This window comes from Aptenodytes forsteri, unplaced genomic scaffold (assembly GCF_000699145.1).
Source record: "Aptenodytes forsteri isolate BGI_AS27 unplaced genomic scaffold, ASM69914v1 Scaffold155, whole genome shotgun sequence".
Classification (NCBI taxonomy): domain Eukaryota; kingdom Metazoa; phylum Chordata; class Aves; order Sphenisciformes; family Spheniscidae; genus Aptenodytes; species Aptenodytes forsteri.
This window is the reverse complement of record NW_008794446.1, coordinates 6,580,354-6,607,473: the sequence shown is the minus strand read 5'-3', so window position 1 is coordinate 6,607,473 and position 27,120 is coordinate 6,580,354. Positions and strand designations below refer to the sequence as shown.

At 46.9% G+C, this 27,120-nt stretch overlaps 1 protein-coding gene across 1 annotated transcript; it reads right to left on the bottom strand.

Moving 5' to 3' along the window:
* Window positions 1-4,628: 4,628 nt before the first annotated feature.
* On the bottom strand, window positions 4,629-24,591 carry SLC7A1 (solute carrier family 7 member 1). Its single transcript, XM_009290219.1, has 11 exons — window positions 24,204-24,591; window positions 19,902-20,060; window positions 17,476-17,650; window positions 15,435-15,559; window positions 13,590-13,812; window positions 12,626-12,765; window positions 10,835-10,937; window positions 8,829-9,040; window positions 8,360-8,508; window positions 5,810-5,918; window positions 4,629-4,995 (listed from the first exon to the last, which is right to left on the bottom strand). The coding sequence occupies exons 1-11, from the start codon at window positions 24,571-24,573 to the stop codon at window positions 4,886-4,888; spliced, it is 1,875 nt and encodes a 624-aa protein (XP_009288494.1). The 5' UTR covers window positions 24,574-24,591; the 3' UTR covers window positions 4,629-4,885.
* Between the last annotated feature and the right edge of the window lie 2,529 nt (window positions 24,592-27,120).

Genomic DNA, 27,120 nt, shown 5'->3' with positions numbered 1-27,120 from the left:
ATCCCAAATCAGGGTGACGGCCCCGCAGAAAGGGGAGGTGGCTGTGAGGGCAGCGAGCGTCGGTTCACTCTGTGTGTATAGATTTAGCCTTGAACAAGTGCAATTTTTTGGTAAGGCGAAGGAAGAAACGGAACCTCCCCGTAAAGTCAGGCCCAGGGGATGTCGCAAGGTTATCCAAGGGTTTAGAAAGAGAGGTGCTTTTTCTGCCAGAGGGAAGAAGCTTCCTTCGAAAGGGGAGGGTGTTGAGAGGCACACATGCAGGGAGGGACTGCAGGGGAGCCTGCTGCATCAAAACCAGCACCACTCCTCCTCCCCTTCAAAGCAAGCCCCTCCAGCCTGCCAGACCTGCGTGTCACCCTTCATTCATTTAGACAGATGACAGCAATGCTCACTTGTACATGGCTTGGGGGGGGGGGGGGGGAAGGGATTTACAAAATCTCACTGGAATTCATTAGTATATAAAATGCAATCACTAAAGCAGCGGATTTTACAAAATATAAACATAATATCCTATCACATTGCTTTCTGGTCTCTGAGTTAGCAGGAATGGAGGCAGCAGGCAGTGATGGGCACCCTCTGTACACTACGAATAGGAGTTTCTTTTCATCTGGGATGGACGAAGGGCGAGAGTGCCCATGGCAAGCGCTGCCAGCTAAAACTTTACCCTTCCAAAACCCTGGCAAAAACCAGCAATGCATGGCATCAGCACCAGCAGTGTTTTCACCAGCGTGGTTCCCTGCAGCTCCCTCTCTCCTGCTGCAACCAAGCACAAATGGCTCCGAACCAGTAGCACTTAGCCTGCAGCACACCCCGGCCCCCGCAGTGCCCAGAGGGGGCTGGTGGGTGGGGGGGGCAGCCCAGCACCCCTTCGTGCTGCAGAGCTGCCCGACACCCAGAACAGGTGCTCGCTGCCCAAACCGGTGGCAAACTCCACTCCAAGGGACAGGAAAAGGGCAAAATGAAGCTGAAACCCAGCTGGTAATGATTTTCAGTGACCAAAGAATGAAAGTTGTAAGCAAATAAGCAAAAGCTAGTCATTTTTGCACAAAACAATTCATTTTTGGGGGAGGGGAAAAGCTGTTTTGACAGCAATTTTCCATTGAGAAAGGCTGGCTGGCTACGTATCTGGATTTGCTATACAACTGCAAGCTGCAGCCTCGGTGCTGCCCGCTTCCGCCCTCCGCGCACCGGCAGTCAGTAGGACCCTTCCAACAGCTTCCCCGGAGGGCTCCTCTCAAGCGAGCAGACTGGGAACAACCAAATACGCTGAAACAATGTCAGTCGTTCCAGCCAGAGCCTGCCCTGAAAGATCAGGCAGGCCATTTTTACTACGCTTCTTGGCTTTGGCAGAAAAGGATCTATTCTCGTGCCGAGCAAAGGCATTGCTTCTCCATTTCCACCTCTTCATACAGCAAAATGCTCTGCATCTGTACAAAATATTCTCATAATAAAATAATGACTGAACTATTTACAAAGAAAAGCTCAAATTAATGAAAGCATATCATCCACAACAGCAAGGTTATAGCAGCAGTTGCATGTCTTCAAAGATACCTGGCTTGATCTATGTTACATGCAGACATCAGCAGGGAGGCAGAGGAGATGGTAAAAAAAATAAAATAATAAACAACCCACCCATTCAGCAAAGTCCTTGATGTTGTCCTAGAAAGAAGCAGTCAAATTTGCCTTTCAGCTTACAAAATGTACAAGCAAGGGGTGGATGCAGCCAGAAGGGGATGGGGCAGGACTAGGCAGCTGTGTCAAACTCATCACCTCCTCACCGGTCCACTCCCCGGGTGAAGTCATGCAAAGAGGAGGCCAGGAGGTCCCCAGGCCCAGCTGGACACGGGGGAAGCAGGTAGACAGAGAGCCAGGGAGACACCTACGCTTCTCTGTCACTGCGCAGGGCTGCAGGCTCCCTCCACCTCCTTGTATCTAGTAAGTAGCAACAAACAGCAAGAGAGATGGCAGCACCCGCCACCAGGGAACTGATGGGTTGAAGAAGTCATGATGGAGGAGTGGGAGATGGGGCTACGGATCCTCACCTCCACTAGCAAACTTGCAGCGGGTGGCTCTGCGGTTGGTACAGGTAATGGCACATTTAAATACCAAAACTGGTGACACAGAAAGGTTTTCCTATGAACCTTCTCAGAGAAAAGGCAACTGAAGAAAAATGACCGCCATCAGGACTTTCCCCCCTTCTACATGCTGCTATTACATGCCACAAAAGCGGAAACAAAGTTATGGAATATAAATACCAGAACAGATCCCTAAGTAGACAACAAAAATAAGTTAACATTTATAAAAAAAATACATACAGCAAGAAATCTGCATATCTTTAAATAATTTTCTTTGGAAACACACTTCCAGTCAGAATTGACCCCCAAAGGGTCATTGCTGAATGTCTTAAATGCTCAGAAGCTGGTACCCAAGGTAGGCAAAAACATCCTTACGTTTTTGGTACCATGGGAAACTTTGCTCCCCTCTGAGTTTTCATCTTCTTCCCCTCCCACCACATCTTCAGTGCTTTTTGGGAGGCTATGGAGTGTGTCGACCTTGCCTGTGTTTAAACGAAACAGACCTCAACCTAGTGGCTTTTAATTTCTATATTCTTCTCTCCCTGCTTGAGTAAGACTTTGTATATGCACGAGGAGCAAAGGCTTAGCAGATGGCCAAGACCCAGTGACTGGAGCACTCCGACTTCATTTTGTGGGGGGAACTGCACTCGAAACACACCCTGAAATGCATCTGGGAGGCAATGAACACATTGCCTTCACTCCCTCCAATTCCAACCCTGGCAAGAAGAGCCTCCCAGTGTACTAGAAGGAAGCCAAGATTAAAACGCTTCAGCGGGCAGAAAGGCTATAAGGTCTGTCTTGGAAACCTGTGAGAGATGGTCCACGGTCCGGCCGTGTAATCCAGGAGATGGTCTGGTTTCCCCTTTCTGCTGCACCAGATGCCCGGTGAGACCCTGGTCAAGTCATGCAGGGGTCTGTTCTTCAGTTCTCCAACTGAATGACAGGGACAAGAGCCCGTCCCTTTGTCAGCAAGAGCCATGCTGACAGATTAAAGATTGTTCAGAGGCAGTAGCGTGGAGGACACCTAGGAAAGCGTCTACTCAGGTCAGGAGTGGGGATTTTTGCAGTATCGTATTTGGGATGCTCCATCCCTGGAAGTGTTTGAGGTCAGGCTGGACGGGGCTTTGAGCAACCTGATCTAGTGAAAGATGTCCCTGCTCGTGGCAGGGAGGCTGGACTGGATGATCTTCAAAGGCCCCTTCCAACTCAAACCATTCCATGATTCTATGATTTGTTTTTCAGTACAAGCTGAAGTGTGAATTTAAATCAGTGGCATGTATGGGCATGGCAAAGGTCCCTTCCAACTCAAACCATTCCATGATTCTATGATTCGTTTTTCAGTACAAGCTGAAGTGTGAATTTAAATCAGTGGCATGTATGGGCATGGCCCACCTTCCTGATGCTTTAACAAGCCTTTTTTAGGGTAGTGAATTTGGCTGGGGAAAGCTATTAGAGAGAATTAAAAGAAATTTTCATCTTACAGCAAAACTAAGGCATTGCGAACCAAACACAGACACTGGTCTCCAAACTTCCCACCTTTCACAACAGCCAGGCTCTGGAGACGATCTCTAGCCCCAAAGGGAAAGCTCCTCTCAGCAAGCCAGACCCTAGAGCTTAGCGGTGTTTTCTGGGCTGCATGCTCTACTGGGACCACTGGGACCGAGGAGCCCCTGCACACCCCACCGGCCCTCCCTTGGGCAGGGGGCAGACACCAGGCACTGCTCACGGATGAAGTTCAAGCCCCTGAAAATCTTCCTGTGCTTCCCCTTCCCGGGGCAGAAACGTGCTCCACCCGCTGACACCAAACTGAAGTCTCACATCCTTTGCTAATGCCATGCAGCCGGCACACAGAACTGATGCGGGGAGAGGAAAATAGGGCCCTGCTTGTTGTTAGAGCTGGGCTCACTTCTGCTCGCCACCCCACCACTGCAGCCACACCACTGGTGATTTCCGAGGCGAAGAGGTAGGACGGCTCTTTGGAGACACCCGTTCTTTTCAAGCCATTCAAGTACTTGCACCAAATAGTTTTATGGCTAAACCTGGCAATCCCTCTGCTGAGCATGTTGTCAGCAGAAACATCTGCTGGCATTACCTACACGCTTGCAAATGACCATTCACCCGACAAGCGGCGACCACAAACCCTCCCAACATTTCACAGCAGCGGTGCGCTTTAAAGCATATGAGTAGGTAGTTAGAAAAAAAAGTTAAATACAACAAAAACTATGAGACCTGATAGTTTGAAGAATGCAAGTCTTGCAGGTGCCTTCTTAACTAGGTGAAAGCTGGTGTTTGGCGAGAGCCTTTTTGTGTGCGTACACGTTGGGTACAGCTCACATTGGGTGAAGGACGGATCTGGGGTAAGCCTGACAGTAGCACTGCAAAATCTGTTTCATGTATAATCAGTTAGAGTATCTGTGGGGAGGTAATTCCCAGGGCTACTGAAAGAAAGACCTTTGTGAGGCCTGGTTTCATAGCAGCATTTAAGGTTAACTGGCACACAGAAGCAGGTTTTTTTCTACACACTGGAAAAAAAAAAAAAAACAGGAGAGGGAAGAAGGGAAGCGCATAGCCCCAGATTAGCTGACAGTGTCGCCGGGAGTATACCAGAGGTGTGGCTTTTATCCTTGTGATCCCTTTTAACTGTGCTACTAAGCAAACTGCAAGCTGCAGCAACAGGGCTGGGGAGTCCCGCATTATGCTTCCTTATTCCTGCATTACTGATTAACCAGACGTAATCTGGTTCAGGATCCCCACCACAAAGCTTCCTTCACTGCAGCCTTTCCCCAACTGCCCATAAGCCAAACATGCAGTCATTTACAGCTGTCCGAACCAGCATCCGTGTTTCTCTCCGCATCTGCTGAGGCCGCATAGGTGGCTTCCACACTGTGCCATATTCCATAGGTAAAGTAGATGATAAAGCCTGCAGAAGGCAAGGGGAGAGGGCACCGTTAGCTCTGTAAGGAAAAAAACCACTACTCACACTGACAAACACAGGTTGCACCAGGGGTAAGTCCAGCCATCCTGATGGCTAGCTTCTAGCGGACAGCCACTACCTTCCTTAGAAAAAAAGCCATTAACAAAAGCATCAGTCTTTAAAAGACAATCTATCCAGGCCCCAAACAGGGGGCTGATTATAGAATAAACCTCCCACGCTTTTCAGTGAGTTCATTGCAGTCCATTCTGCAGAGAGCTTTCTCTCTCCATTTGTGTGCCTACAGCATCCATCCCAGTAAAGTACATCTGCAACTGATGCTCATCTTAATTGTTTTCATTGTAACAAATTCCCTGGGCGTTTCAGGCAATTCAGCCTTCTCCACATGGCTATTGGGAGCATCTTGGGATGGAGCTCAGCTCCTTCAGCTCCAGAAGCACAAGCCCCACCACCTGGACTGCAGTTCAAGGCCAGCCAACAAGAAATGCTGTATGGTTTCATGTTGGCAACAAGACACGCTGTATGGTTTCTTGTTGGCAACAAGACACGCTGTATGGTTTCTTGTTGGCAAGAAGACCCTTAAGATGGTTCATGGGTTGTTGTTTTCTCCTCACAAAGGCTTCGTAACCCTTGAATTTAAAACAAGGCTTGAGACACACTGCCTAAATGGCTTCAGTTAAGTCACCGAGGTTGCCCAAGCATGATGAGAGTGCAGGATCCCTCCCTGGAATGCTACAATAAATTTATAGTTAACAAAATCTAGTAATTTTGAACATAGAATTTTTTACTGTCTCAAACTCACCTATAAGCATCCAGACTGCAAACCGTATCCATGTGCCTAGGTCTAGCTGCATCATGAGGTAAACATTCACAAAAATACTCACAACAGGAAGAAGGGGCAAAAGAGGTACCTGAAAAAGAAAGAGGGATACATTACACCCACAGGGCAGACCAGTGGGGCAGGCAGGAACATTGCATCCCTGGTAAACGGGATGTGATGGCTGTTACCAACTCCTCAGCTGCCAGATCTGAAAAAAGGCAAGATTAGACCAAAATGGACGACATCGATCCACCGTGGGAGAGGGACGTGAACAATGCTGTTCACCTGTTTTAAGAACGGTTGTCCTTGTTTTGTGGTCTGGAAGGAGGCAAGAGGCAAATTTCAGCAGCAATACTAAATATTCGTGGGGGGAAGGAGAGAAGAAGAAAACCGAGGACTGCATCATGACAGGCACCTACTGAAGACCAGGGAGAAGAAGGTAAGGAGAATGTCAGAGGAGGGACCTGAAGAACTTCATCCAGCACGTACCAAGGTAATTAAGCAATATAGAGCAAATTATCCCAGAGCAGAAGAAAAACAGAAAATATTGTAAAAGACGAGTGCAGCTGTACCAAGAATGCCTTAATGATCTGAGATACAAAGAAGAATGAGACAGTAAAGCCAAAATGCAAAAATCAGAATATAAAGAAATAGCACAGGCATGTAAAGACAAAATCAGAAAGGACAAATTATAACAATAGAAAGGTTTGTGAATATGGTGAAACCACAAGGAAAGTGAACTTCACTCCTAAGGAAAAAGGAGATTTACAAAAAGAAACAGGCTGAAATGTTGTAGGCCTTTCTTGATTTAAGCTTCACCAAAAAAAAACCCCCACGTTTATGGTGAGCAGCTGTTCACATCATTAGAGAAAGGGGATGGGCACACAAATTAGAAAATGGAAGAAAAATATTTTTCTAAATTATTGGCTTTGTCAAGTCAGTAGGGACAAATGAGATTTCCCTAGGGGGTTGAGTTATGTACCCAGAGATTGCAGAAGTGATCTCTAAACTATTAATAGGCATCTCTGAGAGCTCTTGGTAGAATGGCAAGGTTTCTGAAGACTGGAGAAGGGACACAAATTACCTATTAAAACGAAATACAGAAAAACAACTGGGGAACAAACCAGCCAGCCTTGGATTCCCAGAAAGACTTTGGAGAAAAATCACTAGACAGTCAGGTTGTAAATGTCTAAAGGACAACAAGGAGATAAGAAAGAGCCGTTACAGATTTAGCAGTGACAGGTCTAATTTTTGTTTTCTCGGACAGGGTAGTGGCTGAGGGAAAAAGAAGGAGGTAAAATACCATGAGTGTAAGGCAAAGAGATCTCCTCAGAAGCAAGTTCAGAAAATACAGTCTAGACGACAGTTCCTAAGTTTTCTGCTCCTGGCCATTTCTATTTCCACTTCTGGGACCACAACCTCAAGATGAGCTGCAAACACTACCTTGGGCAACTCTGGTTGGATTAAATTATTAAAATCAGAGAATTTACTGAAAAACTGTAACTGAAGAGCAGTCAAAATGAGAGCAGTTTGGAGGATGGGATTAGAATCCAAAACTAATTTAATAAATTGGGGAAACAGCCTGAAATCAGTATGATAAAACATGACTTGCAGGATTATACTGGGGGAAAAAAAATCCCAGTGTTTGTTTTATATAGAAAGGATGGTATACTTGGACAGGGCAGGAAAATGACAGAGTTCCTCATACTTAAGGCTGTTAAAGAGAGAATGGTCATCCCTTAGTCTCCATGGGGACTAAGTAGGACATGAAAGTGCACTTTCTTAGAGCTTTTTAGGGAGCACCGCTTTGATCCTCATACACAAGCTTGCTTCTTGCGTTCTCTCTCCTTCTGTATCCACAGCCTGACGTGTCCCTTCAAAACCATCCCCTTTTTCTCTGGTCTCTGTCTCTTCCATATCCTATAACCATCTTAACCGTCTGCTTTCAAAAGCACTGTCCTGCCCTTCCTTTCTGGCCACATCTCTGCACCAGGTTCTGCCTTCCCAGCATCTCCTGGACTCCAGCACCATTTCCATTTTCTTCCTAGTCCTCTACTGTTGCCTCTGACCTGACCACGTGCGGCTTCCCCTCCTGATTCCCTCCTCCAACCTCTCAGCTAACCCCTTCAGTCCTTCTTTCTGTGCCGAATCTGCTTCTGCCCATGGGGCACTGCTGCGCAGCAGGCTTGCCACAACGTTGCTTCTGCCATGCTGCATTCTGCAGCAAAGCACCTACACTGACATTTGAGGTTAGACACCAGAAGGAAATCACACTCGGAGGCTGAGCTCGGCTCTGGTAGGACATCCCTTTATGCACTAAGCACAGACTACGAGAGGTTGCAGCCATGCTAGCTGGAGAGCTCAAACCATCAGCTCTATTGGCAGGCCTGCATGGAAAAGTTCACATCGTGCCTATATTCTCTGCATGTCCATTTGGCCAAGTCCCCCCTTCGGATACAGGCCAACATGCACTTCCTCCTCCAACCACCTCCCAAACAGCTCTTTTCTAGCTACACCTCCCAGGACACTCACCTTAAAGGAGAGCTTGGTTTTGCTTTCAGGCTGTTTCCATATAATGAAGCTGACAACAACAACAAGGATGGCAGCAATAATCCATACAGCTTTTATCAGAATGCTTGGCTCAAGGGCAGTCAGGATACAGCTACCCACAATAAGGAAACCTGTGAACAGACACCAAAAGCTTACTGATTCTTTTTTTAGGAACAGGAAAAAAAAAACCAAAACCACAAGCAGGCAAAGCAGAATCTGAAAGCTCAGCAAACAAAACAGCAACACATGAAAAAGCTAACTGTAAGAAACATGCCCTTCCCCCTATACACCCCCCCCACCTGTGGACTTCTTTTCAAGTCATAAATTTAATCTGTAGATCTTCAGTTATTTTGGCCATTACAGGGGCTCATCAAAATTACAGCCAGGAGATGAGCTTTCCCACCACGGTGAGTACAAGGACGTACCAGCTGGCTCACTGCCCAGTGCTTACCAATGATGAAGGTTGAGATGTTCACCACCGAGCCAGAGAATTTGGAAGGGTCTGAATTTGGGGGACACAGTATGGCTTTGAGTGAACATTTCTCCTCTTCCTCTGGCAGAAATCCAGCCTGCGACTCACTGGTGCTCACAGACTCGTTGTTATCAGTCTCCTCTGTTGTCCTAGCCATCTGGTATGCCAAATTAGGTTGCTCTGGCTGATACCTAGGAAAAGGGAAATGAAAAAAAGAGCATATTGGTTTGGTGCAGGGTACTTTTTGTTTAAAAGCCACACAGATAGCCACGGCTGCGCCCCAGATCACTATAGCACCAGAAGAGGCACACATAACATCTACAACCTTCTGTTTCAGGGGGAAATCCGAGAATAACGTCATCATAACGTGAGCAAATATGGTCAGCTATTATCACCTACAGCTTGGTTGTAATGTCAGTGTTTTAAACTGGACAGTGCTCTTTCATAAACCCTATCATCCATATCACCAAAACATGACTGGGTGATAGCAGTGAGGACCGGAGAAGGAAGCAGCAGAGGGACAGACAGACCATCATAACTGGGCCGTCGGGTTATCTATGGCAGTTCAGCTCTTGTGTTTTGGCACAGAGCTGGCTGAGCTAACAGCTCAGCAGATATCGCACCCCGGCAGCTGCTGATCGCACCCCGCAGCGACATTCCTGGTGCCCCATCCTCTTCTATCCCAGTCTCTTCTGCTGGCTTGTCTGCTGCCACATAAGAAAGGAAGAGGTGAACGAAGAACGGTAATTTTTTTGTTGCGTGTGTGGACAGCACCTCATTCAACGGGGCCCTGATGCACAGCCACGTGGATCCATAAAGAAAAAACACTCTTCCAGCCTCAGCCCTCTTTTGGTTTTGCCCATGACTCTCAGCCACAAGCCTGACTAAAGGAAAGGGGCATTTTGAAATACACCTTAAAATCGCTCCTGTGGGGATGCGTTTGCAATGAGGCCATTTGTGAAACACTGCAAATTGAGAAATGCAGTGAAATCCTCGGCTCCAGCCACAGCTGGGTATTAGTGGCAGGACCTTACAGCTTTGGAAACAATTCAGCTGCCACTTCATTAGGCAGCCAACGGGGCAGCCAAATTACTGCCCAGGCTGCTACAAGACAGGCTGTCAGCTCTGCAAACGTACGATGGCGAAAATGCCATACAATGGGTACAGCAGCTTGCAAAAATAAATTAAAGCAATTTACAGCTGTATGGAGAAGAGGGGACTGGAAAATCAAAGGAAAAGTAAGAAGGGCAAGGAAAATCGCCACGGATTTTCAAGGGGCAGGGTGGACAGAACAGGCACAGAACAATGGTATTACAGTACAGCGTTGGGCCTTCACCTGCTGCAAGACAGTTCTTAGTTCAATGCATTTGCTGTGAGCAGGCAAAAAGCCTACGCCAGACTTTGAAAAAGTCATTGAACACAAAGGTGTTCTTCAGGAACATGATCTTCAAAATACAGTCCTCATGGGCAGAGTGCTGTTGTCCATGAGGTGCCAAGCAATGAAGATACTCAATTTTCAGCTTAGGTTAGGGAAGCTATGGCAACTCAGCACTTCTAAAAGACATGCACTAAGGCACTGATCCTGCAAACACATGCTCAGCTTTTTTGCTGCTGCTAGACTTTATCTTGAATCCCCTTTCAAAAGTAAGATGACCTGAAACTGTATCCCCAGTGGGAACAAGAGTGATGACGACGCAGGCATCCAGGACCACCCATCTCTCATCTCATGTGTTGGCATATCTCTCAGGGCATCCAGGGTTGACCACAGCAGGAGCAGCATGGGCCAAGGATCAACCAAGTTCAGAGGACCCCCTTGCAGATCCAACTAGCACAATCCCCCATGAGCTTAAAGAAACAAACTCTTCACATACTTATAGCTGGAGATGTTCATGGTTTTACTGGGTCTATGGAAACTATGAGGGCATCTGATCACTGTGTGGATTTCTGTCTGTGTGACACAAGAGATGCTGTTTCTACATCCATACCTCAGTACCAACACGCAGGCTGCCACCAAGGAGTAAGCCAGGAGGGTCCCAATGGACATGAGATCCACAAGATCTTTCAAGTCAAAGAGAAAGGCCATAACAGCTGTAGGAGGAGAGGAAGGTGAGAGAGGGAAGAAAAATCAGTAACACAGCATAACATGCACATCTCAGGAGCGTTAATGACGATGCAGCACACGCGTGACTGTTGCTCAGGTCTCAGCCGGGGAGCTCGAGCTGTCCTGAGACAGGGAGAGGCAGAACTTGACGCATGAATACCCTGAGCCTCGCAGGCTGTCCCAGCACAGCCTCACTAGCTGGAACCAGAGGAACCATTTGCTACAGTAAATGCCAGCCTGTTTGTCTCATATGGGTATGTTCACCCAACTAACAGCAATGAGCAGGTGTTTAAGCCACAGTCTTGTTGCTGGAGTGCCCCGGCGCAGCTGCAGCACCCCTAAGGCCACAATTATCTCCTGGAAGTAGCTAGAGGGAACAGAGGACTGGCAGCACCTCGCTCTGGTGTCTCAGCTCAGCTGGGGTGAAACCAGGCTTGTGCACGCAATGGGGAGCAAGCATCAAGGAGGGCATCTTCAGTTAGCATGCCTCATCAAGGGGGTTTCCAGAAAAAGGTATAGACTGCCATCCCTTAGGGATTACCCTGCTTACACACCCTCACCAGGCAACCCCTGGTCGTACGGACCTTTCTACAAAGGCCTTCAGAAGGAGAAGCAAGTAAGCAGAGGACAGACACCATAGTCAGACATGCAGGTGACACCACCTGTCATGAGAGCGCAGGGATCTCAGAGCTGAGCCTGGCCCAGCCTGTCCTCAATGCACTGCCTGGAGCCCAACAACCAACCCAACCTTCAAGCTCAGCTGGCAAGTGCTGTCCCTGCAGCTTCGTGTGTGCTTTGGTCCTAGGCACTACAGACCACTCTGAAGAGACCTGAAGGGACTGCAAAGCACTTTTTTTTACTTTATCTGGCTCTTTTTTCCCCAGTTTAGACCCAAGGCCACCTGAAGAGAAAGGTGCCAGAGAAGCAGCTGTGAGGAGGCTCCGTGGGTCCCAGCAGCAGAAGCTGAGCCGCTCCACAGGAGCTCAGAGCCCACAGTGGCAGTTCAGCACCAACTCCCCACCAAACATGGCATGTTCTCACATCAACAGCTCATCCCACATTTGCAGTGGAAGGTAAAGAGGAAGCAGCAAGGCTAGGCATTGAGAGGAAGGGGACACCTACGAGAAGAGGGTAAGCCGCTCGTCCTTGCCATCTGGAAGGTTTAATTCCCATATTCCTGGGGGCCAGGAGAGGGAAGGGGAGGATGGGATGGCTGCCAGCTCCTGATTAACAAATGTCTGTGCCACAGGGGTCATCTGCCTGTCTCCGGCTGCTCTGGTGTCTTCTGCCGAGCTGCTACCCACAGGCAGTGTGGTGTCTTCAGCCAAGCCAGGCCAACAGCCACAAGGATGCTGGGGCACCGCTGGCTGCCACCTTGCAGGGGGTTAATTATTTTTAAGGCTGGCAGAGCACCCAGGGAGCGGATGAAGGCAATTCTTGGCATGAGACAGGATGTCAGCAATGAGCTCTGAGAAAGAGGAACAGGCACACAGCAAGCTATTCATGCTCACCCAGCCCCTCCAGGGTATGCCCTGGAAACCCAGGGCATGCTCTGGGAAGTCGTGCTGTGCAATACATCCGATTAGTAAGCGGGCTAGAGTCAGGCAGACTTATCTGCCCCTAGGATGAGCTTATGCCTCCGTTCCACGCATTCATCTAAGTCTTTGGATCTTACCTGCAACGGCACCTGATGTCACTGTTGCAATTATTGGAGTTTTTCTCTTCTCATTGACTTTAGCCAAAAATTTAAAGAGAAGCCCATCTTCTGCCATAGCATAAATTATTCGAGGCATCGGAAACATGGAGCCAAGGAGACTAAGGACACAGAAGGGGGAAATAATCTACTTATATCACCTCCTGCTGAGCACAGGCACACAAACGAAAGCAAGTTTATGGCAGTACAAACACAGAACAGGTGGCTTTTGTTCACTTCAGCTTCTCCTTCAAGGGCTCCCTCCACACACTCATGTTGCTGATAGCTGGCAACTGAGGTGCAGCTCTGAGATTTTGGATACCTAAACTTAGCCACAGGCGATGAAAACAGCCTGACTTTCAGATAGCAAAATAGCCCTAACTTCTACGAGCCTCTATGAGTTGCTCACCTAACTGAATATGTCTAAGTTGATCTGAAACAATAGGTCTCTAGAGTGCAGAAGAACATGACATAGTTTGCCTCCAGCCTGCCCTGCCTCCCATCCAGATGGCTGTCCTGCAGGCAACCTGCAGACAGACGGCCCTGGATATGGTAAGCCGCATATGCTCCAGGAGATGCACCCTGCACTACCTGACACAAACCTGCTCTCCACCCAGCAGGCCGGGATGTCTTGTGGGCAAACCATGCTTGCACCACGGAGTTGCCTCCATGACTTAGTCAATGAATCTATTTATATTCCAGAGATGCACCTGCTGGGTCTGCTGCTAAGATGGGAGTTTCTGAAGTGATACTGATCTCTGAAATCTATCACAGGGTGAAATCCTGGCCCTTTTGAAGTCAATAGCTCTGAATTTCATCCCTGGTCTCGGCTCCCTTGACCTAGGGGAACACAGTGAAGGCAAAGCCCTGACATGCACCATTTTTTAAAGGAGCTGGAGATACATGTTTGCCTTGAGAGATGCACAAAGGAAGAACAGTGTCTCACCTCGTAGAAAGCGCACACAAGGAACCGACAGCCACTGCATAATTGGCTCCATCCCAACCCACATATTTAAAGGCATTGGGTAAAGGGCTGTTGGTATCCAGTTGGTAGTAAGGCATCATGAGCGTCAAGGCAGCTGACACACCAAAATAAGCCACAAAGCAGATGAGCAGAGATGCCACGATGCCAATAGGAATGGCCTTCTGAGGGTTTTTTACCTCCTCGCCTAGAAGAAAGAAATTGAAATACCAGCTAAATGACGAGCAAGAACTTTATCCCAACCTAGGACATGCTGGCTGGGGCTTTCAAAGGCTCCGTGGGCAGCAAGGCGCTGTTTGACCATGTGTGGACCTGCATGCTGCCAACGGCCTGCCCCAGCCTGTTGCTCCCACTTCTGCTGCTCCTGTGACTCCTTCTGACATAAACATTTGTGGAGGCCCTGTAAACTCAGGAGCCCAGAAACGATATGGATTAAAAGCAGTCCCTTCCCCAAAAAGGGTTATTTTTACCTCCAGTTACTCCTGCTATCCCACTGATGGTGCAGCCCCAAGAATAATTCAATGATCACAAGCAATGGGACAAGAAATTATTGTGCAGTTGTAGGGCAAATCCTTGGGTGAGCATTTCAGTTAGCATCTCCACCAAAACTACTGCACAGTGAACACAGCACCATAGGTGCCCAGTTCCAGCAAAATGCAGACTTCGCACAGCACCTGGAAATCATACAGATCTTTGAAAATCCCTCTTAAAAAAAGGGACTCCCTCTAGTTTTTATGGAAATTTTTCAACAACCAAGTTGGGATGAATGTGTAAAATAAAAAAAATCCTCAAAATTCAGGCACTGATTAATTAAGAAACAGCTTTGAGCCTTCACTGTCCTCCAGAGCTGCTCTCCTCTGAAAGCAAGAGCTCCTGAGGTTTGGCATTTCAGGAGGATGAACCAATAAGCAGAGACCCATGCACCTATAAGTCAAAGGCAGATGAATGTGTTTCTCCTCCAAAGAGAGGCCCTAGGGCTGGCTGGAGTAATGGAGCCAGCACTTCTCAAACTCCTTGGAAGAAGAGGCAGTACTGCTTTATCTGTCTTCGTGATGATCTCCTCCTCCCTCTGCTCCAGCTTTGAAGCAACTCAGTTCTTGCCAAATGTGAAATTAAGGATAATCCTTCCTTTCTCCAGGGAACTGAGATTCTTCTTAGCCAGGAGAAATATGACAGTGCTGATGTTTTCTCTCTCAGAAGGAGATCTCTGAACCTTTGAAGATAAAAACTCCCCCTTATTTTGAGGCACAGTTTTAGGCTGCAGATGACTCCCCAGAGGCTCCCTCTTTCTCTGGCTCTTTAAATACTCCAAGCCAGTTGAGCACCTTCAGCTGAGGGCACTGAAGAACCCTACTCCAGAATAACCTGTTGATTAAAGCATCATCTGGAGTTAGAGGTTCACACTTCACCAGTCATACAAAACATCTGAACCTGGGCCTTCCTTGTTTGCCTAATTGGTAAAGTTGGCTGTGTTTTCCGTGGAGTCTGACCTGGTTAGTGTCATCAGTGACCAACCATGGGACTGGGCCCCGCAGGCAAAGAAGGGAGAAAGCTGATTTTGTGGGTTATGCAGTCTAGCTGCCTGCCACAGCAGCTAGAATTCAACACTCGAGCACCCAGGGACTTGGACATACTCAGCACTTCGAGTATTAGGAGCAGCTGAGCCAAAAGTATATTCTGGGCTGAGGTTCAGAGGGATGATGAATGCAGTGTCCTGAATTACTCATTATCTGTGCTGTGCTGTATTACTGAAAGCCAATCTACCAGCAATCAGGTTCATAACCAGAATGAAGATATCTTTCCTCTTACCTGTAGTAGCAATACAGTCAAATCCCACGAAAGCATAAAAACATGTGGCTGCCCCTGAGAGGACTCCTTTCCATCCATAGGGCATAAACCCTCCAACACCATAGAGCTTTTCTTCCTGTGTTTGACTAAAAGGCATGGCACTGGGTTAGAAGTCATCCTGCCTAGGTGGGAGTAACAAAACTATTCATATAGCTCATAACAAAATCCAAAGCTGGAGTTTGAAGGAACACACTCTCCCTTTCACATGCTAGCATACAAATACCAGGCAAAATGCTAAGCCCTACCCACTGCAGAGCTTTGCACTGGCCTGCAACAGCCTGGGGAATGCACGGAATAAAAATGGTTCATGGTTTGTTCCTACCACCTGTTTTTTGGGGCAGATAAAAATGTCTTGGCCAAGACAGGGAGAAAATAGCATGAATATTAAAATTCCTCTCCTAATATTACTGCATGCGTGTAGATACACCTATTCATTTAAACATAAGCTTTTGAAAAAGCACAACATGTAATTCTGAAAACTGAAGACTGAGAAAAATGTAAACTGTCCACTTTTCACCTAAGATGGACTCAGATGAAGTATAGGTGAGTAGACATCAGAGAGCAATGCAGGGTGCCATGACTGTCTAAAACCCACCCAATCCTCCATTCTCAACTTCAAAATTCCCTGAGCCAAGTTCATACCCAAACCGTGCTTGCCACCCTGAGGGAGGAGAGGAGCCTGCATCCCTGACGCACCAAATGCTTTGCTGAGCCTCATCCAAAGTTCATTCAAGTCAACAGACAGACATCTCCTGATCCCAGTGCATTCTGGATCAGGACCCTGGATCCATGTGCCTGTGTTGACTCATGTATAACATATCCTTCAGTTCAAGTGACTCAGGTCACTTTTTCAGGGAAAAGCCTTTGTAAAGATGAATTAAGGCAATTAAATTAAAGTAAATCCCAAATGCAAGTCTTATCAGGTGTAAGCATCTGAACTCTCTTGTAGAATCTCTGTTGAGACTTAGATGAAAACTGGCCTGTTATGTGCAGAAATAGCACAACCCAAATGTGGATTACTCTGGAAATAATGATAAAGTAAAGTAAACCCCAGACAGATTTTACAAAAATATTAAGTGCTACGGGTCAAAGAGCTACACTTACACTTTGAAGCTATTGCACTAATTGCTCCTTGCATGGGAATAGCAGTAGGGAAGGAGGGGGGACCTTTCCTATAGAAACAATTCGTTCACAGCAGGCTGAATTTTGCAGAGACGCTCAATAAGCGGCTTGTACACAAGCCAAACTTGACCCACGCAACATTTATGAATCTCTCCAGTTTTTGCCAAACTGTGCTTCCTTGTAGGCCAGCATAAACAGTTTAGATAGCAAGCCAGGACTGAGTTGAGGTACGTGGAGATATTTAAAGGCCCTCATTCTGTGTTGCATAGTCTCAAGCAAAAATGAACAGCCTTGTATCACTGGCAACCCTTGTAAGCTCCTTAATTTTAATCTTGTATAGGAAGTCAGGATTTTGCCCAAGTAGCAAAATATCACTAAAAATGGATTTGTGATATGCTTGCTGCAATGCATTAAAATAATCTGCAACTTGCCTTCATTTTACTGAGGCAGTAAACTTTTGGGACAAAGTCTCCAAAAGGTACAACTCAAGGATATTGCCCAAGTGTCCAAAGCAACTACAGAGCTATACTTGGTCATGGCTTCATACAGGCACCAGAGCCAGCCTGGTGTAGCCTTGAGTAGGAGGTTGTCTAAAAAGCTCTTTTCTCTCAAATTTGGATGCTGTACGGGTCATGAGGCTGGAAATGGTCAGTTCTGCAGCAGGGCCCACGCTGACACAGCCTACCTCCTATCAGTTTCAGCCCATCAGCACAGCCTGCTTTCAGCAAACGCCCACTGAAACCAACTTTGCCTCAAGGCATTTGGCAAAGGAGGGAGCCATCCCATTCACTAGTTTTCTGAATCATTCCACAAACCCCCCTATAAGCTTGCCATTGAAAATGCATCAATTTCAGAGCTGAGAAGAAAAGATCCAACCTACTTGTCTCCGTAAATGCTGTGGCTGGTGTTGTAAATGTCCTGTTCAGTCAGCTGCCAGTTTTTAATAGACCCTTTCACGAAGCCGGAGACCATGACGAAGCCGAGGACAAGGATGTTGATGCAGGTGAACACTTTGTTCACCAGGGCTGATTCCTTCACGCCAAAAATTAAAAGCCCTGGGGAAAAAACGGCAGATAGGCAGTCAGGTATTTCGCCACCAGCAGCAGGCGCTGAGGGCTTGCAGAGGTAGCCCAGCTCTGTTCATGCTGTGCTCTGCCCAACTTATCACACCTCATTTCTCCACAAAGCCAAGTAGCTCAGGTAGGTCAGGATTAACTCACCCAGAAGGAGGACGAGGACTCCAGCCCAGACATTACTACTGCGGGATGTGACACACCTTCCCATCCAGCATGCCCATTTGGCACGTGCCCCTGGTAAAGTGCTCTGCTAACACAGCTAAACTGCTTCCAGCGCTTTTAACGCCAGCTCTGGTCGCCTCATGGTGCTATGCTGTGCCACCTAGACACAGCCTCAAACTCCACCCAGAGACCTGGAGAAAGCACCCCAGGTGGTTTTTCATGAAGGAATATTGTCTTAGAGGTCTTGGCCACATGCAGAAGTTATGAACAACATTCAATTTTCCTTAGAAGCAGGGAAAAATATGAGCAGGGACCAAATCCAGGAGGACAGCTACTTCTAGTGCTGAAGACACAGAAGAAGGTGGCATCTTGGGAATCCTGCTCCCATTTAAATCAGCGGGAGCTTCTCTAGTGAGTTCAGCAAGAGCAGGATTTCAGCCTGTGGTCTTAAGAGCATCCATCTGAAGAAGAGCACATTTACAGGCTTTGGCAACCAGGATCTCACTGAGGCATAGCTCGGCTTCTCGGAACGACAAGCTCTGGTAACTTTCATTTGCTCTTCAGGTGCCTGATTTTCAAGAGCCCAAACCTTTAACCCAAATCTAAGAAGGCGGCTGAGGGAGAAGGTAAAAAACTTCACACGGGCCTGAGGGAGAAAAGAAGCACAACAGGGTGTCCTTACTGCTACTCCAAGGCACTTCAAGGACAGGGGAACATCCTATGCACTCACCTTTCCTTCTTTTAAAATAGGAAATAAGCTGATAAGCATTTGATAAAACTGCGTACCTGCCCAGGAAAAACTTGTAAGGTATCTTGTAGAAATCTGAAGCTCAAGACAGTGCAAGCAGAAATAAACTTGTAGTGCTTATATTTGGGACTAAAGCTGCTCATTCAGTAGCTTTTTGTAGAAAAGAATGGTTTGCATTTTTTATTAAAATCCAGGGAATTTGCTCCATGCAGGGGAATAAAGCCATCGGTAATCTGTGTAATTTTACTCCTCAGTAGTGCTAAAATGAGGAGTCTTAAATTTTGTAAATTGTATCTGGTGAAAGACCAGATTCTAATTTGAAACTAAAGCAATTCCTATTATATACAAATGAACAAAGAGGAAAATCTTCTCTCCCATTCAGATGTAGTCCTGAAAACAGAGGGCTGCTCTTGACTTCAGCAGTCCTCGATATAGTCCTAGATCCAAATGCAAACCCAGATGCCAAAGCATCCCTTGCTTATGAAGCCTGTTCCCATGAGCACAGCTCACGCTGTGAGATGGCCATCCTGATCAGAGTGGGAAATGTCGGGATAACCTTGTTGGGGTGACACTGCAGCTTCTGCATTCTGGAAACCACAGAGGGGTACATGAGAAGTGTAATTTTTTAAATTCACCTGAATTTGGCAATGCTTTGCAAGATCCAGTTGGAGCAGAGCAAGAAGTTCAGAAGGATTTTAATTTTAGAAATTTTCAAAACTTTTCCAAATTCTGATCAAAGCCTTGGCACATTTTTAGAAAAAAAGAGTACCTGACTGTTTATCACGCATTTATTTTTCTGGAGTCTTGCATTCACTGCTGCAAACTGAAGCCCATATGTATTTTAAAAAAACGAAAACAGTAGTACATGAGGTTGTTACTGAGTCCCATTTTTTTTTTCTCACTTTCCTGGCTCAAGGCACTGAAAATTGGCAGATTATCAAAGCGGGAATAAGGTTGATAGAGCAACAGAATGAAATTCTTGTGTAATAGGATTTGTGGAGGCAAGGATTAAACTTCCATACCTGATTGAGGATAACAAGTCATCTTTTCTTTTCTTCCTTATATAAAATTTGATTGAAGGTTTTAAAAGTGGCTCAAAAAATATCGAGAATGCTCCCCTCTAATTAAAAACCTTGTAAACAGGCTATGCCCCATGCTAACTCCACAGCAGCTATATAGGTCAATCCAACACTTGTAGCAAAGAAAGAGTCTTTAATATGTTGTCCAAAATAAATCAGGACTTTGTGCCTATTCCAAAAGCAAACAATGAAATTACAGAAGAAGGAGGTCCAAGACTCACAAACCCTTCCAAGGTTTTACCTGTTAGGATGATGATTATCACCACGGCGAAGATGTCTGGGTATTTTGCTAGCACTCCGGGAGCATCCATCGTCATATATTTTTTACAAAATTTTTCAATATGCTGGCCTATGATTTCATCAAACGTTGCGCTCCAGGCTCTGGCCACACTTGAGGTTCCTGCCAGAGGACAGAAAGGATGCAGATCACCCTTCGTGGCTGGCACACGTTCCAAACAGGGAGCACCTTGCATGGCTTTTCACCATGGAGGGCCTCAAGCAACCTTGCATGTGCTTCCCGGGTGCTGGGAGCAGCCTTTCCTCTGCAGATCCAGCCCGCAGCCTGTATTCATGCCTGGCATCTGCTTTGATGGTAACACACACAGGTGGTGGGTCTCAGACTCCTACTCAGCTGGCAAGGTAAAAAAATCCTTATAGTGGTTTGGCTTCTTAGTAAATCTTGACTTTGCCTTAAGATACAGCCTAGACTGACTTTTTCCTTATGCCCCCAGCAGCCTGAACTTCCCCCAAACCTGGTAATTTATGCTACTTAGAGAGGTCTGAGTCTCTTCTGATACCAGCAGAAATCCCTGGCAGCCCTGGCCAGGTGACTGCAGCCCAGGCAGAGGGACCTTACAGAAGCCAGCCAGCCTCTGGCAGTGCGACACTGGAGCACCAGAGCCTGGACTGCAACATTTGCCCAGCTCTGTAAGCTCTGCACTCCAGCAACATACAGATCTGCTCTGACCTCCGGTGCTAGAACATCCAAACAGGATAAAGACTCAGATATAATTTACAGGTTACCTGAGCATAAGTCAGCCTATTGCAGGACGCTGGTGATGATCCCAGCAAGCGCACGACTCCTGCCTGCAGCAAGTGCTTAGACATCCCCCTCCGGGGTCGCTGTTTGCTGCGGTTCCCAAGAGCACCAAACTATGCACAGCTTGCCAGGGTGAGGACTGAACCTGGGTTCTCAGGATGACCAAGTCCGGGACATTGTCTGGGCCAGGAGAGTCATTTCAGAGAACTGAAATAGTAACAACGAAAAGCTACCACCAGACAGTGACAGCATTGTGTAAAATAAGTAGGTTTGGGTAATAGCCAACTTCTCCCTCTCCTGCATTAAAGTGGCTATCATTATACTCCTGATGTCTTATACAGTACATTATATATAACAGCATCTAATTGCATGATATAATTACTACTGTACATAATTACCTAGTTAAAAAAAGAGGTTGGTCTGGTTTCGGTTTGCAGAGCAATTCCTCAGAGTACGCCGTCAGGGCCCCCTTCTACCTAGAACAGTTTGTCCTGACACACTCACCTGCGGGTGGGTGTTCAGGTCCCAGCTCCGGCACCTGCAATCGTGTCAAACAATGTCCATGCTTATCTACAGCTAATCCCTCTGCAGCAGCGGTGGGCAGCACCTGCAGCAAAGCTGGGAACACTCACTGCCCCAATCCAGCTTTGCAACAGTATAAAAATAAGCTGCAGAACAGACCTGTTTGGAGACATTTCTGTTCACTGAGACAGAAAAGCACACAATGTGAATGCTTTTGAAAAGGTGGGACATCAGTGCCATCAATTTAATCTTGAAAAACTCCAAAAGTTATTGTATACCACATTAAAATTTTTCAGCTTAACTTTGGCATGATTTGAGGGAAGAGACTATTTCTTCAGTGATTTTTTTTCCTTTTTGTCCTGGCTCTAATATTTCATGATCTAGGACAGGAACAACCAGCTCCTGAATGTGTTATATTAGATGCCAGTTGCTTGGATGCCAGTTCCACTATCAACCATTTATCCCAAACTCTCTGTAACCAACAGCCTTGAGGGAGCAGGGAGAATCTGACATTCTTGCAACATCGCAGACACCTGTTGCTAGAGAGCACGGTGCAAAGACATTCGGCTTGTATCCAGGAGGATTTACTAGTTCTGGGTTAGCACAACCTCACCAGATCGAGCTGGGTCCTGCCCACAGCACACAGCTCCCAGGAGAGCTGCTGAGCTTAGGTGCAGGGCTCACTGCAGAAACAGGCACAGGGTAGGAGGCCACCACGTGCCCCAGGAAACCGCAGCAGCAGCTACTCGCCAGGCATGCTGTTACTCATCGTATTACCAGCTCCCACCAGCTTCTAGTTCCTGAAATGCTTCTCACAATCTGGCATGGTTCCCCAAACCCACATCTTCCCAGAAGGAAGTTCACACCAGATCCTGGTCCTGAACACCTTCTTCCTTCTGTCTAGACCACTTGCACACCCATTTTTGCTCATCACTCACCTCCAAGACCCCACACCAGTCTTCCCCCAAGTCAAGTCACTTCAATTAATTACAAGCTATTGGCCACCCATCCCGGGACACCAGGATCTCTTTTTCCACCCCCACAATACTTTCTGAACAGATGTCCGAGAACCTCAGCGTGAGAACACCAAGTTGGCCAAGCCCTTTACAGATGCAAGCTTCCACCACCCCATGTGGTTTCGGTGGCACTGCTTGGCATTTTCTGCAGCACGACTGAGAAAAAAATTGGCTTTCTGCCCTTCTCAACCCCCGGCTCTGAACTGCCACGTGTGCCTGCCAACATATCTTTCTCCTCCATGCCTCCAAAGCTGCTGGGAGTTGTCCCAGCTCACAAGAGGGGTAATTAGCACAAGGAGAAAGGTTGGGTAAGATAAAGAAAAGAGACCTGCTATAGCTCACTTCCTCCCCCAGTTGTTTTTCCTGCTTAGCCAACCTTAATCCCAAATTATGAGGAAGCCAGTTGCAAACATGCATTTTTGTCACAGGACTGAATTAAAAGTAACAAAGTTGTGTTTGAACACATTCATGGATAATATCTACTTATTTTTTACTGAATTTTCTGCCTTGTGATAATACACTGAGCAGCCAACTCGGAAATAAAAACTGAGGCAGTGGTTCAAAAGCCATTATGAGAGGACAAAAAAAAAAAATCTCAGAAATACCAGCCTCAGCCCAGATCCTGGGAGTGTAACGTTCAGTATGTAAATCTTTTCATTGTGCATTTGCAGAATCAGGTTTTGGGACAGCATCCACGGCTATGTCAGTCATTTTGGTGGTCACATAACTAAGTAGATGAGGAGCATGGAGGAGAAGATTTATCATTACCTTTCTGGAATGGAAGATAAATCACCAAGAAGACTGTTCAATTTTTCTACACGTAGCCTAAGTAGAGTCCATTTTAGAAGTCTGGAGAAAATTATATGCTTACTTTTTTTAAAAACTATTTTTATCCCCTCCTTGCAGTGAACCTGATTCATAAAAGAACCACAGGACTCAGATTTCCTAAGGAGATGAGTTTAATTGACTCTGGCTTTTCATCCTCTCATTTCTTATTTTAAAAAAAAAAAAAAAAAAAAAAAAGGAGGAAGAGGAAAAGGTTTCAGGTAGCACACAGAGCAGAGCCAGCACGACCTCAGACAAGCAGCTGCTACGTCACTGTATCGTTCTTGATATGATCTTACCCTCCTCAGCACCATGGGAACTAATCTCCAAGGTAACACACATCCCATAAAATGCATTTAAAAAAAAAACCCTCCCTTTAATAATTTAGCATAACATCGGTTTTCATTTTAACTAGTAAGTCTTCACTCTCAACTGGCAAGTTGGTTGCAGCCTTAATTACAGGCATGATGACAAGCAGCGTGCCCAGAATGTGCTTGAAAAGACACGAATCCTTAATTAGCAAAGTGTGGATTAAGTTTTAATGTATCAGCTGAGTTGTACACTGCATGCTCTGAGCTGATCCAAGGCCTCTCCTAGTGGGAGTCAAGGGCTTAGAAGGGATTTGGTTTGGACATTTCAGAGACTGTGAACCTGCAGATCACCCTAAGCTTAATCCTGCAGCCATTCATGAGACAAAACTCTGATCTCCAGATACTTTAAACAGGTCTCAAAGGGACCAGGAATTAATCCTTGATCAGCTGGGAGTATAGATGCTGCTGTGTAAAAGCATCCTTCCGTCAGCAGCTTCTTTCTCGGCAGAGGGGACACGCTTTTGCTCTCTGGTAAGTGTGCAGCAGCCAGGGGATGCCAAAGGGATGATGTGGAGATTCAGAGGAAGTCGCAGCAGCAATAATCCGGCTTCAGGACAAACCCTCAGCCCATAGCACACCACTCACCTCGCCGACTGACAGGAGCCAGCAACAACACACCCCGCAGATGAGTCCTGAAATCCTCGGTGAGTGCAAGAGCACAGCGTCTATTTTGTAACAGTAACACAAGCGCCCAAACAAGGCTGATCTTATAATCTAGGCTGCCATCCTGGACTAAAGCTAGGGTCTCGCAGCGCACCCACCATACTTACCGATAACATAGGAGAGGATTAAATTCCACCCTGTGATGAAGGCCCACAGCTCGCCCACGGTCACGTAGCTGTAGAGGTAAGCTGATCCCGTCTTAGGAACTCGAGCACCGAATTCTCCGTAGCAGAGTCCAGCCAGCACTGAAGCCAAGGCAGCAATCAAGAAGGAGATAACGATGGCAGGTCCTGCGTTCTCCCGCGCCACGGCTCCAGCCAGTACGTAGACACCTGCACCCAAAGTGCTGCCTACACCCAGAGCCACTAAGTCAAATGTGTTGAGGCATCGCGAGAGCCGACTGTCTTCTCGAGTGCAGTCCACATTTTTCCGGCGAAGAAGCTGGTTTCCAAAATTGATTATTTTCTGACACTCCATCTTTGTGTTTGGGCCTGCAAGAAAGATGTTTCCATCATTACCTGGACCAGGATACCCCCCAAAACAGCATCACTGCACAGGTACACTGCTACAGCCCTGTTACATTTCAACAAACAAATCTTCCCACTTTCCACCTTTTTACATGGCAAAATGTCTCCTTCAGCATTTTACCTAGGCTTAGCACAGGGAAATAAAACAGACAAAACCAAAGCATTTTCTGCTTCCCGCTCCCACTCACACTGCGAAGCCTGCACGATGCAGGGAGAGACGTGGCACTCCACGCCAGCTCCCACCCCACTCCACAACCACCCAGTTCACAGACAAGTGGTCAAGTCAAAAACGCAAAGCCCATCTTTCAGATTTCAGAGCGTTTTTCCTGGGCTGGGAATTAAAAAAACAGACAGATATATATAGAGAGACATGCTTATATATATTTTTTAAGTCTCGGGGTGAACTAAGAAGTGAGCATTACATCCCAGAATAAGGCATCACAGGTGCTACTCTCCCTAGAGCACAACACGACCACGTGCCGCAGTCAGTGACACCACTTGCAGTCGAACAGACCCGGTGGGACATTTCCCCTCTCTAAGCTCCAGCTCCAGCCACAGGCAGCAGCACAGGTTGCTGTTGCCTACAACTGTGCAGGCTGAAACAGATATAATTTAGGAAAAAGGACACGCAGAACTGAGTTTTATTTAACTTGGTTACGCTGAGGCAAAGGCTCAAGCTATTTTGCATTTGCAGCAACTGAAGTGACAGCACAGTGGGACTCCCTGAACTTCCCTGTCCCACCCAGGACAGAAGCACTACAGGATGGGGGTGTTTAATGAAACTGTGGGGCAGGGTTTCCAGCCGTGGTCCCATTTCAGCAACTGCACTATTCCTGTGTATGAACCTGCTGGCACGGCCAAACAGCGGCGTGCAGCGGCTTCAGTGTGTGAGCAGCTCAGGTGCAGCTCCCCTGCTTGGGACTTTATGATGGGATTAGCAGCAGGGTAAAGCAAACCCCTGTGTGGAGGGATCCCTTAGGAAATCCTTCTGGAGTTTCTCTTCCCATGAGAGACACGTATCTTGCGGTGGTACACCATGGGAAGATTTTGCTACGCAACTCATCAAGCCTACAAATTCAACCATCTGCATAGGCGTTCACCTAACACAGACAGTAACAGCACTCATTAAAAGCTACAATCGGTCAAACCAGCATGGCCAGCAGTGAGGTCAGCTCCTCAAGGACATCTGTGGAACCAGTGCCGTTAGGGAGTCTGTCCCTTCAAGATTTATGTCCTTGGACACAGCCCGGGTATGGAAGTTTTGTCTTACTCTTTCTGAAAAAACTTAAGTATGTTGCTTCAAAATTGTCCTTGCCTTTAGAAAGTGGCTAGGGAACTCCTCACAGCATTACCTGAATCCACGAGCACAGCATTAGAAGGAATTTCTTGCTTTTTACACTGCCAGGTCTAGCCCCAGTTGTCACAGGCAACCATGGCGTAACATCAGGCCTTCCCTTAAAAATTTCTAGGTGCCTTATCTCCACTGTTGGAAAGCTCCACCACCACTCCTCTACTATCCAGCCAAAATGCTTTAGTAGGCAGCATTTACTCACATGCTCTTGTGCCAAGAATGGCCTTTCCCCGCTTGGGTGGTTACCCCAGCATACCTTTAGAGATCAGTCATAATCTCCCAGCCTTCATTTTGCAAAGATAAGTGATCCAAGCCCCAAAGACATGGGTAGTCCCTTGACCTGTCTGCAACTGTACACCTCTGAACCACCCTCTGAGCAGCAGTATATCCCATTAGCACCCTTCTACTTGTTGCATCAAGAGGAACCATCAGGAGAAGCAACAAGAGCATTCTAAGAGCAACCACTAAGAACTCCAGCGGGTACCTCCTCTACCACTGTCTGTTTTCCTCTCCCAGACTTCTCACTAAAAAGTCCCTTTTGCACCGTTCCAGTTTCCTACTAGTCCTCATCTTCTTAAATAACTTCCTGTGTGGCACCCCATCAAAAGCTTTACTCAAGTCAAGATAAAGGAGAGCTATAATTCTTCCCTTTAACCTTAAAAATTAAAAAAACAATAGTCCCCCACCTTCCCTGTGCCTCTTATCAAATAAAACTGTCAGGTGAATCTGCCAGTCTCTCATAGGTAAACTCACTTATCTCTTTGCTCTTCTCCAGTAAATGGGCACCACCTCCTACTTTGACAGAGGTTTCGCTTTGCTGGTTCACCACCGTTTTCATTCCCTGGTTCTTTCTGATTACCCGTCCCTGGCCCTGCTCTTCTGAGTGTTGCTCCCACTGGCTGTAACCATTTTCCTCAGCCCACACTCTGTCATCCCACCTTCATCCCAGCATCATCATCCTCATTCAGAATTTGGCAGTTGGATAATATGATGCTCTCCACAGCTAGGATGTTTCTGTAGGATCTGCTGCATTACTCCTAATTCACATACACAGAAAAACACATATTAAAATAAAGCAGTGTTGGGGGAGCTGTAACAAGGCATGCTCTTCACCTTGAATGGGCCTCCAGTGGAGGAAGTCCAACA

What these genes read in the sequence shown, in the direction of transcription:
- SLC7A1 (XM_009290219.1), bottom strand. Translation starts at nt 24,573, where the DNA reads ATGGAGTGTCAGAAAATAATCAATTTTGGAAACCAGCTTCTTCGCCGG. An exon ending in GACATCAGGTGCCGTTGCAG is followed by an intron (nt 10,938 to 12,625) that starts GTAAGATCCAAA and finishes CTCCTCCTACAG; the next exon opens with CTGTTATGGCCTTTCTCTTT. An exon ending in AAACCAAGCTCTCCTTTAAG is followed by an intron (nt 5,919 to 8,359) that starts GTGAGTGTCCTG and finishes TTTCTTTTTCAG; the next exon opens with GTACCTCTTTTGCCCCTTCT.